This window comes from Mycetomoellerius zeteki, unplaced genomic scaffold (genome assembly GCF_001594055.1).
Source record: "Mycetomoellerius zeteki isolate Tzet28-1 unplaced genomic scaffold, Tzet1.0 scaffold85, whole genome shotgun sequence".
NCBI classification, from domain to species: Eukaryota; Metazoa; Arthropoda; class Insecta; order Hymenoptera; family Formicidae; genus Mycetomoellerius; species Mycetomoellerius zeteki.
The window spans coordinates 978,531-992,735 of NW_017257883.1; the positions used below are offsets into that span (position 1 = coordinate 978,531).

General features: G+C 32.9%; 1 protein-coding gene across 9 annotated transcripts in view; it reads left to right on the forward strand.

Moving 5' to 3' along the window:
- Window positions 1–14,205, forward strand: part of dnc (phosphodiesterase dunce) — a 212,451-nt gene that overhangs the window by 115,075 nt on the left and 83,171 nt on the right. For 5 of the 9 annotated variants that reach the window (XM_018459686.1, XM_018459688.1, XM_018459679.1 and 2 more), the window contains 3 exons: window positions 8,549–8,737; window positions 12,230–12,262; window positions 13,541–13,561. In XM_018459686.1, coding sequence (XP_018315188.1) covers window positions 8,549–8,737; window positions 12,230–12,262; window positions 13,541–13,561 — 243 coding nt within the window. Of the gene's footprint in view, window positions 1–526; window positions 1,119–8,548; window positions 8,738–12,229; window positions 12,263–13,540; window positions 13,562–14,205 lie in introns of those variants that run through there. The other 4 variants (XM_018459687.1, XM_018459680.1, XM_018459681.1 and 1 more) reach the window with 4 other exon arrangements.

Sequence of the window (14,205 nt, forward strand, 5' to 3'; positions counted from 1 at the left end):
GGAAGAGCATGTCGACTTTGTTAAAAATTGTAGTACTACGTTATTCATACATTAATCTTGATTTTTTCTTGTTTTTTACGATATTTTTATTTTAAAATGTAATAAAAATTAATTCTCAATTAACTGATGAATTGAAAGCGTGACCTGGATGAAAACTGTTCCCCGGGCAGAATGGTTATACAGTTGATAAACAATGGCCAGCGCTTTCACGAAACTCAAATAGGACTGAAACACTAAATTGTCGAGTTACACGAAGTACCGAAATTCTCTTTGGTTACGTTATCTCACGGCGCAGATAATACAACTTGTTCGTAAAACTGCGATGTGTGCTGCATCGTGACTCTTTGTACGACATGGATCGTAATGTATGCGCTATTATTCTGTTAACTGATGTCTGATCTTTTACAAATAACATCGTAAATAATCATTCTGACTGAAAGAATGTTTTATAGAATCTTTTTCGCGCCGGGAGTCATATTTTCGCGTTTATGATAATGCTGGGATATAAATTGCGAACCGTTAAAGAGAAAGTTTCAAAAGCGTTTCTGGAAGAGATCATTTGTATATAAATCGGTTAATGAACTGATATAACGACGATAATTTGCAGAAGTTTTAATGAGAACGGAGTAATTACTTTCAACACGCAATCGCAATCATAAATATCGCATGAACGAGTTGATTTATAAATCAATAATGTCGTTCACTCGGCGTTAATCCAATTGCTACAACTAGTTGGATCGAGAAACAGTTAGGTAAGACTCGAAAAACATGTCGTGTTACGCAATCTCGATGTAAAACTCAACGCAGTCGAACTCAACGCAAACCATTGAAGATAAATAACGGTCGATGGAAGTCTACTCTGATCTCTCCGAATGCTACTGTGACGTGCACATGTGAAACTTATAAATATCAGTAGAAACGGAGAGCAGTGTTAGAACATTTCTCAAGATGAACGAGTACGCCCTCGTTATATCCCACGAAGTCGCTCCCCGACTGGCGCGTAGGGATTCGGGAACCATGAGAGTAACACTTCCGTTGACCTCCTTCAGGAGGCACAGCGGGTGCGTTTCTATGCTCTCACGAGTGAAGCCGCACCCGAAATTGGTGTACGTCGTTCCGTAAGTGTTTTACAATCTTCACAACTATCGCCACACAAAAAATACTGCACATAATTCACTTTGTGAGCAATTAAACGCGCCTAATTACGTTGGCACAACCATTACAGTACAATCAAACTGGAGTTTATCAGTATTTTATTACTAATTAGTTGCTACTTTCTAAATTCGTTGATTCATTTTCAATTCATAGAAAAATTACTTCCCTCAATTATTTAATTCCAGTGTAATTGTTTTTTTTCCTTTTCAATGATAAAAATAATTTATGTTAACACAGCTGTATTATCATCGAACACAGAAATTTATCAGTGTTTTGTTGCTAATTAGTTGCAAATTTATTGATTTACTTTTAATTTATAAAAAAATTATTTCCTTCAATCGCACTTGGCAATAAAATTTAATCTTTTTTTTGTATCGCAAATATGAACAGTCATTTCCAATGTATTTTTACCTGCTTATGAATTTGTTATTTAAATTTGATTAGTTCGAATTTTTAAGAAAAATGGCGTCAAAGATGCAAAACACTATTTTTGAAATTTTTATGACGTTATAGCATTAGCAGTAAATTTTATTTTTAAATTTCATTTATATCACGCAAAAGTATCAACTTTTAACTTTAAAATGCATTTTGATTCGTTTCAATATCATTTTTCGTTTTCGAGATATATTAATTTGAAAATCTTTCTCAATATAATATATACATTATTATTAAAATTGTCATTTTTTAATACCTTTTTCACGCCATTTTTCTCAAAATTGTAATGTGATAGCAAAATCCACAACGGATTCGTTCAGTAAACGAAAATATATCGGAAGTGATTATTCGTATTACAAAATGGTGTTGGATATATCATTTAAATCTTATATTAAACCTCAATTTTTTAAACGTATAATTAATGTATCCTAAAAACTAGAGCTAACATTCATTTTTATTAATATATTCGTTATTAACATCACAAAATTAATAAAAACTGGCTGTTTTAGTGCAAGATACAATTTCAGTATTGACCAATGTTATTTAATTCCAACATAATAATTTGTAATTGCTTTTTCCCTTTTTAACGATAAAAATAATTTATTGTTTGTACGATACGAATACTAACTTTCGGAGAGAAGTTCAGGAATAGAAAGGCTAATTCCGTTCCGATGAATAAAGAATACAGAACTGACTGTGCAAATAAATCTGTCAGTCTAAATAATTACTATTCGAAACATTTATACACAGTGCTCCATTGCCGAAGATGTTATGTTTTAAAGCGTTTCGCTCAGCACGATAGAGAAAATGCATTAGGAAATGAGAGTAGAATAATCGACGGCGGCTGATAATTTAGCAATCACGCCGTAAAACGAGCATTACCTTAATGCAATTACCTTAATGCATGCACGCGATAGTGTAGGTATTTGCAGTGCTTTGTTAAAACGAACTTTCGATGTGTACATATTTCTTGTCAAAAAATAACTTATATATTATATCCATTAAGTGGCTAAACAATTCTGAACCAGTTCGCCTTCTTTTTGGCACGAAAGTTTCTTTCGATATGACCTTGCCGCATCCCGCTGAGTGTACCTTTCTTCTTGCTTTTTACGAAACGCGCGTGCGGAAGAGTATTAATCTGTGTCCTGAGTTTTGATATTATTTATCCGACATTAGAGAAATTCGCGGTATTATTGTGATGGAAAGTTCATCATTTATAGCTACTTTCCTGCTGTGGTCAGAAAAGTGGTTATAAATGATGACGAATTCACACGAAATCACATTTCGAAATCGATAATGAAACCCTCGGTTTCGTTATCGATTTCGGAATGCGAACTATAAGTGATGAACTTTCCATCATAATAATGCCGCGAATTCCTCTGTCGACCGGATAAATAATATCTGCAGGACTCAGGTAACTGATCAGCAATCACGGGCAACATGGATGATCCGAAGGTGATACGTACGTGTTGTGTGTGTGTGTGTATGTGTGTTAATTACGCGTACAGGGAACGATACATTCGCACGCGTAACGCACACTTCCGGCGAAATTCTCACGCGGATGGAGCTGCGTCAATTGAACTAAGCGTGCTGCATCAATTAGGAGTTTCGATAAACAATCGATAGTACTCTTGCGGCCGTTTAATTGTATGCCGCGATGCGTAATTAATCATTAATACGCGAAATCAATTAACGCACCCGTTCGTCGAGATATAACGAGACAGGGAATTGCTGCAGATGTTAGTAAACTAGTCACTCTATAGTCAATTGCCTGAGCAATTCAATTCGGTCTGTTCCTTTGACACCGTCCGTTAGCTTTTATCTCCATGTGCCTCTGCATATATTACACACGATTTAATTAATTCTGATCATATCAACTAGCAACTGATCCAAAATAAATAGCAAATCCGATTTATGACTGTATATTCTGTCTCTATCATTGATTGCGATCGCTATTGGGATAAATAGTTGAATATTTCGTACCGTACCGAGTTGTAATAAATAGCGTTCGCCCTTATATGTCCGGAGATTAATGGTAGCTTGCTGAACTGGCGATTCACGTATATAACGTGATATTTCTATCAAAATTGCACGTGGATTTACGAATCGATAGACACGAATACACAGAAATACTTGCTTACGAGCGTGACTTTTTGTGCCGAGTGTCATCAATAAACGACGTCGAATAAATAATTTTTCCACCAGCAGATTTTGCGAGTTAAAGCGGCAGACATCAGTTGTGCAGCGTCGTCGATACGATTGTTATACGAATTAAACCAATAAATTGTTTGGATGAAGAACCCTTATCTCGCGTCGCATTGAAACATTCACGAATGAAGTTCGTTGAAATTCATCGAGAATTTAACATTGCATATTTCGATATACCTATAACGATGTGCCAACGTATAGCTCGATGAAAATTTAGTTTCGACGATTTTTTTTTCGAGCTGATAGGTGTGGCTTATGAATCGCGGAAGTGCGTATTAATTTATACTTCAGTTTGCAACAAATATTGGCTGTCTAGGCTCGGTTCTATCATATACAAACAAACGCACCTTGTCCGCCGCGCATATCTCGTTCGACGAATGTCTTCATGCAAATAGTGAGTTTTGTAGTTGTCTTCATCGCGTAATATGTTTCTTTATCAATAGGCAATAGCATCCACGTTTAGATTGCGCAGGGCACAATCACGAACCGCTATCATTGACAACGGCCGAACTATTAGTCATACTGAATGGCAAGGTTACGAGATTAATCACAGTTTACATAATACGACGTAACGATTGTTATCGTGCACGGAAAAATGTAGCCGCGCTCGCAATATTCTCTCGATGTAAACAGAAAAGAAAAAAAAATTAATTAAGTGACGGCCGCATTATTGCAAGCGAACTACCGTGACCACGGTAACTGCTTGCTTCCGACTTCGCAGACACTCTTTGAAAACATGCAATTTCATTGCTACAATGCGGCGCAACGAGGGCAATAGTAGAATGTACGTAGAATATCACAAAGGTATTGTATTACCGCTCAGCCGTTTTATGAATTCATAAGGACCGACTTCTTTCTTATGAAAATGTAATTAACATCTTCAGAGGAGATAATTTAGTAATTACAACTTTCTATTTATGCAAAAACTCTGTTTTAAATTATCAAAAATAATTATGGATACCGATTTATCCAGACTGTTTTTAAAAATCCATAGAAATTTCAATAAACGTTAAAATCACGCGTAGACACATGTGAAATAGATAAAAGATTTGATTTAATGAGCACCCAGGTGAAAAAAAGTTTCGCTTCAGTTATCTACTAGAATTCCCGTGGGTCTTAACTAGATATATTTATGACGCAACGTGAGCTAAAAAGGATACAACTCGACATTTCTTGGCATCGTAAGACGATGCTTGCACGTCGTTAGTGTAATGAGGAAGATTTTATCGTCCATTTTACGCTTCATCTAATTAAGGTCGCTCTCGTCGACAGATTTTTCTTTCACCTGCAACGTGTTGATCATGCAGCTGTATATATGAAGTATATGCTCCATATGTGTGAATTTCCTCCCATTAATCAAATCTTTTTAATTCTTAAGGGGATCCTAAAGCGAAGCTCGAACTCCGACAAAATCACTAAATGCGCTGTTTTTCCAGCGCATCGATATCTGTATATATTATACTATCACACAAATATCTCACGCAACCTATGATACATTTAGTCAATTTTTGTATAACAAATTTGTCGCGATAAAGCGTCTAAATCTAATTCTAAGAACTCGACGTTATTTGTTTGTGCAAACTACGTGTTTGTGGATCACTATTTCGTAAGTATAGGTTGCAAAACTCGTATCAAGTAAATGTTGTCACGACTTAACAGCTTGAGACGCCATGTTACACAAAGAAATGGTAAAAAATATATCAATTTCGAAATTTTTTGTCGTTCTCGACATAAACTTCACCTCACAAGCACGTATTAATGCGTATACTTTAATCCTGAAAAAGGATTTTCGCGAATCTGTGAAAGAGAAAAAAAATATTTGTTATACAAAAATTATATAATTTAGTTGATAATATAAGCTTTAAGATCCTCTTAAATACACAATATATCACTAAATAATTATTTCTGCTTCAATTAATATAATTAAAAAAGTTTCTATAAAAATGATTATTATACACTCAGTGGTACAAGAGCATCGTCAATATTCCAAAAGAAAGGTATATTCAAAATTAAAGTTATATAAAGTGGTAAACGGAAATATGAAAGCTGACCGGATCTGAGTGCTTACATTTATATGACGATTATTAATAATACATATAACAAACGCCGCGCGCGCGCGCATTTTAATCTTAATTAGATCATCTTATTAATATTATGATAATGTTACAATGTAAATATAAAATAGTGTCAAAAATTAAAAATCCCAAAATATGACTGTACCACAAATAAATTGTAACAGTTAAACTTACACACAACTCGGACACATGACTGACACGACCATTAATGAAGAGAGAATCCGTTGCTGAATATTATAATAAATTGCGACATTTTAATCAGAGGTTTTTATACTTTATTTATATATTTTCGCATGAAGCTTTGTAACAGAATTGTTTTAATTTTTAACGTTATTTATTCCGGCTCGGCTTTCGTGCTCCTGTTTATTATTTTGAATTTAATATTTAAGCTTATTTATTATTTATTAATTAAAGTTAAATTTTAAAAGTGCATTAAATGCATTTAGGTAAACTTGGCTAAATAGAATATTTTTATAGTCATTCTGAAAGTCTATAATGGTCATCTTTTCCACATGACTAATCTTACCCGAGTTTACCCTATTTAATATGGCATCCAATCGTCATTATTAAACTATATCTATAATTATTCGCCGAGATATGCTTCCCACGAGATTTTCGGTCAGAATTTTGGGTAAGAAAGTCCAAATTTTCTGAATATGCTAAGATAATTGCTTCAAAATAAATATTTGTGTTTCTCAAAGCTTCATCTTTGTTGAAAATATTTTCGAGATGTTTTCAATAAGATTTGCATCTGTGGAAATTGGAAAGGCTAATCCACCGATCGATATCATTTTCATATTTGATAAAAATTTTATAAAAAGTATATTCTCGTGGGAAGCATAATAACAAGTTTCTATCAATAATAATGAATTGAATGTCATAATAAGTAAATACATTTTAGTGAATATAATGTATTTAAAAAAAAAATATATATATAGCTTTAATTTTTAATATACTCATTGTTCTCTCAAAGAATTGTTGATGATGTTCTTTTACTATTTATTAATTGTATATTAAAAAGTGTAATTATCTGAAACATACTTAATATTATTTTTGAGTTAGTTTACAAAATTTGCTAAAATATGCCGAATCTTCGGAATAATAGAACAACAGTACAACGACGTATGTGGAATTGTTTTTATGACGTTAAAGAATAGCACATACTTTTTACGCTGTGTTATTTTGAAACGGACGCGTATTTCAGATATTTATTTTTGTCATATCATTTAGGTTTCTCGATTTCCAACATGTTTATTTTAGTATCCAATTCGCATCTACGTAGTCGAAAACTTCAAACAGCTATTTTCATTGAAATCAAATCAAAGTTTAAACCTAATTACGTTAATCACGGTTGGAATTTTTATCTATTGCAAAAAAGAAATGTATTTATATTTAAAAATCAGACATACAAACTTGCTATATAAAACACAGTATCTAACGAAAACTTCAAAAATCCAACAGGAACGATACTTGATTAAAAAGCGTTTTTACTTTGCGAATTCTATAAATGACTCAATTGTGTGTATCAAGAGTAAATCTTCATACATACAATTGAGTCATTCGTGTCTTGCGTATTTATTTTTAAATACTAGAAGTATCTAGCTAAATATTGTGATCTCTAGTTTTTTTTAACACACAACTTTTTAAAGATATATTAAAGTATAGAGTAAGGTGGTATAATTTCATAATAGGTACAATTCTGACCATAATAAGATCTAAATTCAATTTCAAGATTCAAGTTGATAACCCTAATCTCATTATGAAGAAGATACTAAAGTGTACCATTAAACAGAAAAAAATCAAAATCGAAAAGTAGATTCAAATTTTATTTCGTTTAGAATTATATATCGCATTTGAAATTATACCACTTTACCTTATATAACAATCATTTAATCATTTTTGTATATTTATATAAAAGTCCAATTCATTAATTATTGATTGTAGCTTGTTATCATGCTTTCCATGAGATTATACTTTTTATGAGATCTTCATAAATGTAAAAATGACATGAAAATTAAAAACCCGGGACACGAATGATCCAGCGTATGTAGTAAAAGAAAAACATTGTGAATATTAAAGGAGAGTATTAAAAAAGCACGATCGAAAAATGGCACACGAGTCCTTGAATACACCTTCAGAGAAAGATCAAGAAGGCATCAAGTCAACTGCGAAAAGCAAGCTAATCAATTTCGTTCATTGCTTCTTGTAGAACCAAGCGCGATACATTTACAGACTACAGAAATTCATGGAGGTATCCAGACTCGCTATCAATATATTTTAATATGCGCTCCATTCATCATGCTCGGGATACCGAAGCTGTATTCTATTATGGCGATATTCTATATCCTGCGAGATCATAAAGCACAGGCAATATTTTGTGTTTCCCTATACACAATACAATTCATAAACCTATTTTATCAAGCCGAGAGTAGTTTTGCAAGCGAAAAATTATTATTTATGCGCGTTATCATCATGAATTTATTTATCGAAAATTTTGTTGCGAGAATCATTTCTCACTGACATCGTAATCCAAGATTATTGATCAAAGGTTAGAGCAAAATTATTACCTCTCGCGTGGACGCGACGTAGAATAAAAAGGACTCTGTGCGCTCAAGTCCTCTGAGGTGAGAAATCTATAACTCGCTTCTAATGAGAGTTTACGTTTCTCATTACAGTTTCGACGTGGAAAATGGCGCCTCGACTTTGGACGGCGGCGCCGGCGGTGGCGGCGGCGCCTCGCCGAGCGCGGGACTTGTTCTCCAGACGCTGCCCCAGAGGAGGGAGAGTTTTCTGTACCGGAGTGACAGCGACTTCGAGATGTCGCCGAAGTCGATGTCTCGAAACAGCTCCATCGCCAGCGAGAGGTAAGCATCCCCAATATTTTTTTTCTCCGCGGTCTCTTCCTTTCTACCCCTCGCGACGTTATAAATCGATTATCAGTAAACCGGGGCTTATGTGAATAACGAAGATAAATTGGTGAAGGTTGTTTCGACGCTGCTTGGACGAAAAATAAGCCCATAATACTTTTTTTAAACGCATTCGTGAAGGAGGATTTATCAGTTTTATGAAGAAATATATTGATGGAATGTGAAAGAAACATTCATTTACTTATTATAAAACGCGACACGTGATTTTAATGATATTTATCATATTATTCTGCACGTGTTCATGAATGCACGCAGGCAAAGAAAAAGATTTCTTTGGATTTAGTATTCCTATTTATTTGACTAAAATTTATTTTATTGAAACAACATATGCTTGTACGAAATATTATTTACTTGAATAAAAATTTTGTTGTTTCATTCGAGAAACCTCTATTATTTGACAGAAATAACATTATTATTTAAAGTAATATTTTTCAATCAAATAATATATTATTTGGTTACAATGAATACAAACAATAAAACAAATTATTTGTTTGAAAATGGCAAAATATATTGATAGAGGTTATGATAGAGGTCCATGCAAATCATGGGCGTCCAGGGGGGGGGGATAAGGTGGGGCATTTGCCCCCCTCCTCCCCCTGGTTGAGAAACGCGTATTGAATAAAAACGCGTATTGATGAGGTTAAAATTTAAAAATACAAAAATACCCTTGTGAAAAAATTTCGCTGAAAGTATTCTACGTTTTGGAACATTTCAGCAAAATTGCTAAAAATTTGCTGAAATTTCACTGAAAGTGAATTTTTCAGCTAACATATTGAAAAATCGCTGAAATTTCTCTGAAATTGAACTGAAATTTCTCTGAAATTTTTACTGAAATTCGTCTGAAATTTTACTAAAATTTTACTGAAAATGAATTTTTCAACTAAAAATCGCTGAAATTAAACTAAAATTCTTCTAAAATACTAAAATTTTGCTAAAAAAAATGTTCCAAAACGTAAAATAATTCTAGCGAAATTTTTCCATCAGGGTACAAAAAAAAATAAAAATTAATTTTTAATAAAAAACGAAACATCTTCCTCAACATATATCTACCCTGTCGTGGTGAGGAAGATTTTAACTAAAAAGTAAAAAGTGTACATATTAGAAATGAATAAGTGACGAAAAAAGTCATTAACTCGACACTTGCACTATAGGGATTGTAGGGTCACCAAGGAAGGAAATATTTGAACATTTTTTTCCTTACGTATGGCAAGATTATCCTCCCTTAGAAAAAATCCTGTGGACGTCCATGATGCAAACAAATCCAAAGAAATCTTTTTCTCTGTGTATTAATCAAATAATTTTGTAATCTACTTTTTTCCTATTTACTAAAAAGAACGATTTTTCTAAAGTATCTAAAAATTTAGCTAGATACAGATCTGAAAATAACTTTGTTGGACCATCAAAATAATTATGTAAGACGCTTAAATATAATGAGCAATGCTGCAAAAAGTTTGACATTCTCACAACTAATTTGAGTGTTCTACATAATTATTTTGATGGTCCAACAAAGTTATTTTCAGATCTGTATCTAGCTAAATTTTTTGATAGTTTGACAAATTTCTTTTATGAGAGAACGATTTTACTGAAGGATCTAAAAGTTTAGCTGGATACAAATCTGAAAATAAATTTTGTTAGACCATTAAAATAATTTTGTAGGACGCTCAAACTGATTGAAAGAATGTCAAAACTTTTTGCTGCGTTGCTCATTACGTTTAACTTTCCACATAAAAATTTTGACAATCCAAATTAGATTTTCAAGTCTGTATTCAGCAAAAGTGTTCTTTCCATGTGTAGTTAAAAGTTTTATTCACAAGAAGTTTGACGATTAACTTACTTCGTTATAAGTTGCAAAAAGTAAAATTTACATGGGAAATACTTAACCATAGAAATGTATTTATAGACTTATTTTATAATTTATTTTTTATATGCAAAGAAATCTAAAGTTCAACATTTCACTTCAAACGTATTTCGTTGAAAATGTATAATTATACAAGCGTTGAAGCAGCGTTCGTACGATTAAGAGTATACAGAACACAAATTAACACAATTTTATACAAAAAGAATCATTTCGCCCTATTTATTTATTCAAATCGCATTATGCGAATTATTAATTTACAACGACGCAAATTGTTCGCTTAAATTTCAAAATAATATTGTAATATACACATGTTTTACAAAATCTATATGCATGCGTGCACATTATAGCACTTTTCTGCAATTCTATGATTGAAAATTTCATCGCGTGTTCGTTCGGTCGTAAATTAATGTTCGTCGCTCCGCTATTTATTCTGGTTACCGGTACATTCTACTGGTACTAAACAGTACCAGTCTGTAATATCATCGGAGGTTGTGGGAACGTTTTTGCGGCAACGAAGAGAACGCGTATCGATAATACAGGTGCCTTCTTCGTAGATATCATAACTTCGGGCGGAAGCCGATAAAATGGAGAATGGAAGAGACCTTTTTGTTAGTGGCGCCGACAATACTGCCGGCATGATACCCGGCAAGATACGTTATCTTCCCTTGAAATAGTTGGATGATAAATGACTCAGATGATTAACACGACTGTATCAATTATATACGCAAATTATACACTATTACTTATACTCTGTTTTAAATTCGATTTTATCATTGGTAATTAAAAAATAGATCTTCGTCTTTGTGATGTACGAACGTGTGATATCTTCGTTGTCTGCAATTGTGATTTATGCGTGTAACAATGTTATTTGGTCCCACAACTGTACATACGTAATCAGTTCGTGATTTGTCTTCGTGCTTTTGTGTATCTTGACAAAGTATCGTAGCTTTTTGATGACGGTGATGCTTACTTGGTTCTTACTTACTTTTTCTCATACACAGATATCATTACTTCTTGCATACACATACGTTCCAATCATTCACAGCGAGATGATGTTTTCGAATGTTATTATCCTAAAACCGTAATAATAATAAAATAATGATATTTATTTATAGAAATTACTTATACAGAAAGAACGATTTTGCTGAAGTAACTAAAACTTTAGATGTGAATACAGATCTGAAAATAATTTTGTTGGCTCATCAAAGTAATTATGTAGGAATCTCAAACATGATGAGTAATGCTGTAAAAAGTTTTAATATTGTAGTAACAAATTTAAGCATACTACATAGTTATTTTGAGAATCCAACAAAATTATTTTCGGATCTGTATCTAAATTTTTAAATACTTCAACAAAGTCATCATTTCCGTGTATCTGCATTTTCTCAATTCGAGAAACTGATCTAAATTTTGATCGCAATTTTAATGTTTGATACCTTGAGATGATATCGTACTGACGCAAAGTGTAGTTTGGAAGTATCATCTATCCGCTGTTGTCTATTTAAGTGTTTTACCGTCGCTAGTGGGTGTTGGGGTTTGACGATATGATGTATGTGATCCTTGGGTTGCAGGTTCAAAGAGACAGAGCTTCCTGTCGAGCGAGCGTATGTACTCGATCCTATTATCTAACACTCATTTTTGTTTTATTCCACACTTAGATTCCACACTAACAAATCATTCAACACCCCCGTATATGATCACCAATGTAAAGCAACATCCTGATAATTAACCTAATATTTTACTAATATAACTTTATCTTATAATTTTTACGTGTGGGCGACCAGTCTGTTTCCCGAATACTAATGATAAACGTGCATGTTACGTTTTTATGTGGAATTTTTTATCTCTATTGCGATTTTATGTTTTAACTTTATGAATATTGTCTACCTTTGAATTTGTCGTTAAATTTAATTAATTCCTATTTTAATTAAATACATCTTTTACAATCGTGATTGCGTCATATTGCCACTAGGTAAAATATGACCAGTCGACACCAACTAAAAGTAATATAATATAATGTCAATGTAATGATTTTGCATCCAACAATAAATGTAATGTAACATACGGTATTACATAATAATTACATTGTTGAGTGTAAAATTATAATTGATATGTTAGTTTCAGTTGGTACTGTAAAATATGTTAGGATAATAATATACAATTAAATAATTATTAATTATTATTATTCCTAGTTCGAGATGTTAAAAAATTTTATTAATTGGTCTTTAAAGGTTTATAACTATATGATTGTGCAATTTACGCTTGTGAGCCTTATAATTACTTGTTGGGACGGGGATTTTTTTATTGCTTTTAAATAATATCAGCAGTTTGTGTATTTCTCCGATAATTTCTCTTTGGTGGTTGCAAATTTGGACACAAGATCGCATCGACCTCACGTATACGCAACGAATACACACAGCTTTAGCATAAGATCATGCAAATTTCGCGCTTACGCAACAGCGACATTGCTTTACGAAATATTACGTAATATTGCTGATTTAGAGCGTAGATTTAGGTGGCTAAAATGGACAAAATCCATGTTGAGTCCCGTAATTATTTCTACACTATATAGAGACATTGTAAAAAAGAATTATATTCGCTGTGTAATAATTAATATTCTCTTGCTGCTTTTCGCCGGTCTTTCAGTTTAGAGTTGGAAATGTCGAATACATCGCGTACTATATTTACGCTTGCCTATTGTCTGGCAAATTTTGTTATTCTGTACGGTAAAATGCGCGCTGTACGTGACAATACAGTAATGTTTGTTTGATCGTCGGATTACAATAATTTTTCACGTTTTGCGAGTTAAGCATAAGTATTACTAACTGCATGTTGAACATAGTTGAACGTTATCGAATAAATACGAATATTCTTATTTTCAGGATATTTACCGATCAGTACAGGTAAGTTGCATCATCACGTAATTTATATTAAGTATCGTAAGTTAAGTCGTTCGCGATGTCGTTACAAGCTGCAGTATGATTGGATGATTGTGTCTCGATTGTCGATTAACGTTCAATTTACTGTTCCATGTCCGTCATATAAAATTCATTTATTTTGTAAAAGAAAAGAACTTTAACACGAATTGTTTGTTCATCGGAGTGTAATAGTACGATTTGAGAGAATGAAATTGCGGATGCTTCTCGCGCGGTGTTGCAATAATATATAATTAGTGAAAGTATCACGTTAAATAGTAATTCGCGAAAGTATTACGAAAACACGTTAAATAATAATTCGTGGAAGTACCATTGCACAAAAATGGAAGAAAGCATTTTTTTATAATTTGTCAATGCTATTATCTTTTGATGTAGAATGCGACGTAGCTACTAATCGTAGATTAAAATTTGTGCATTATGTTTCCTCGCGATTATTGCGCTGTATATACATCTCTCATTATTCTGTCAGATATATTACGACGACAGGATTTTGCATGTTGGTCTCATTTTACGATAGAATAAGTGCAACGTGAGTGCACACGAGTGGAACTGCAGGGCTATGCAAATATTTTTATCTAAAGTGGTATTAACGCACGGATTGATAGTGTAGG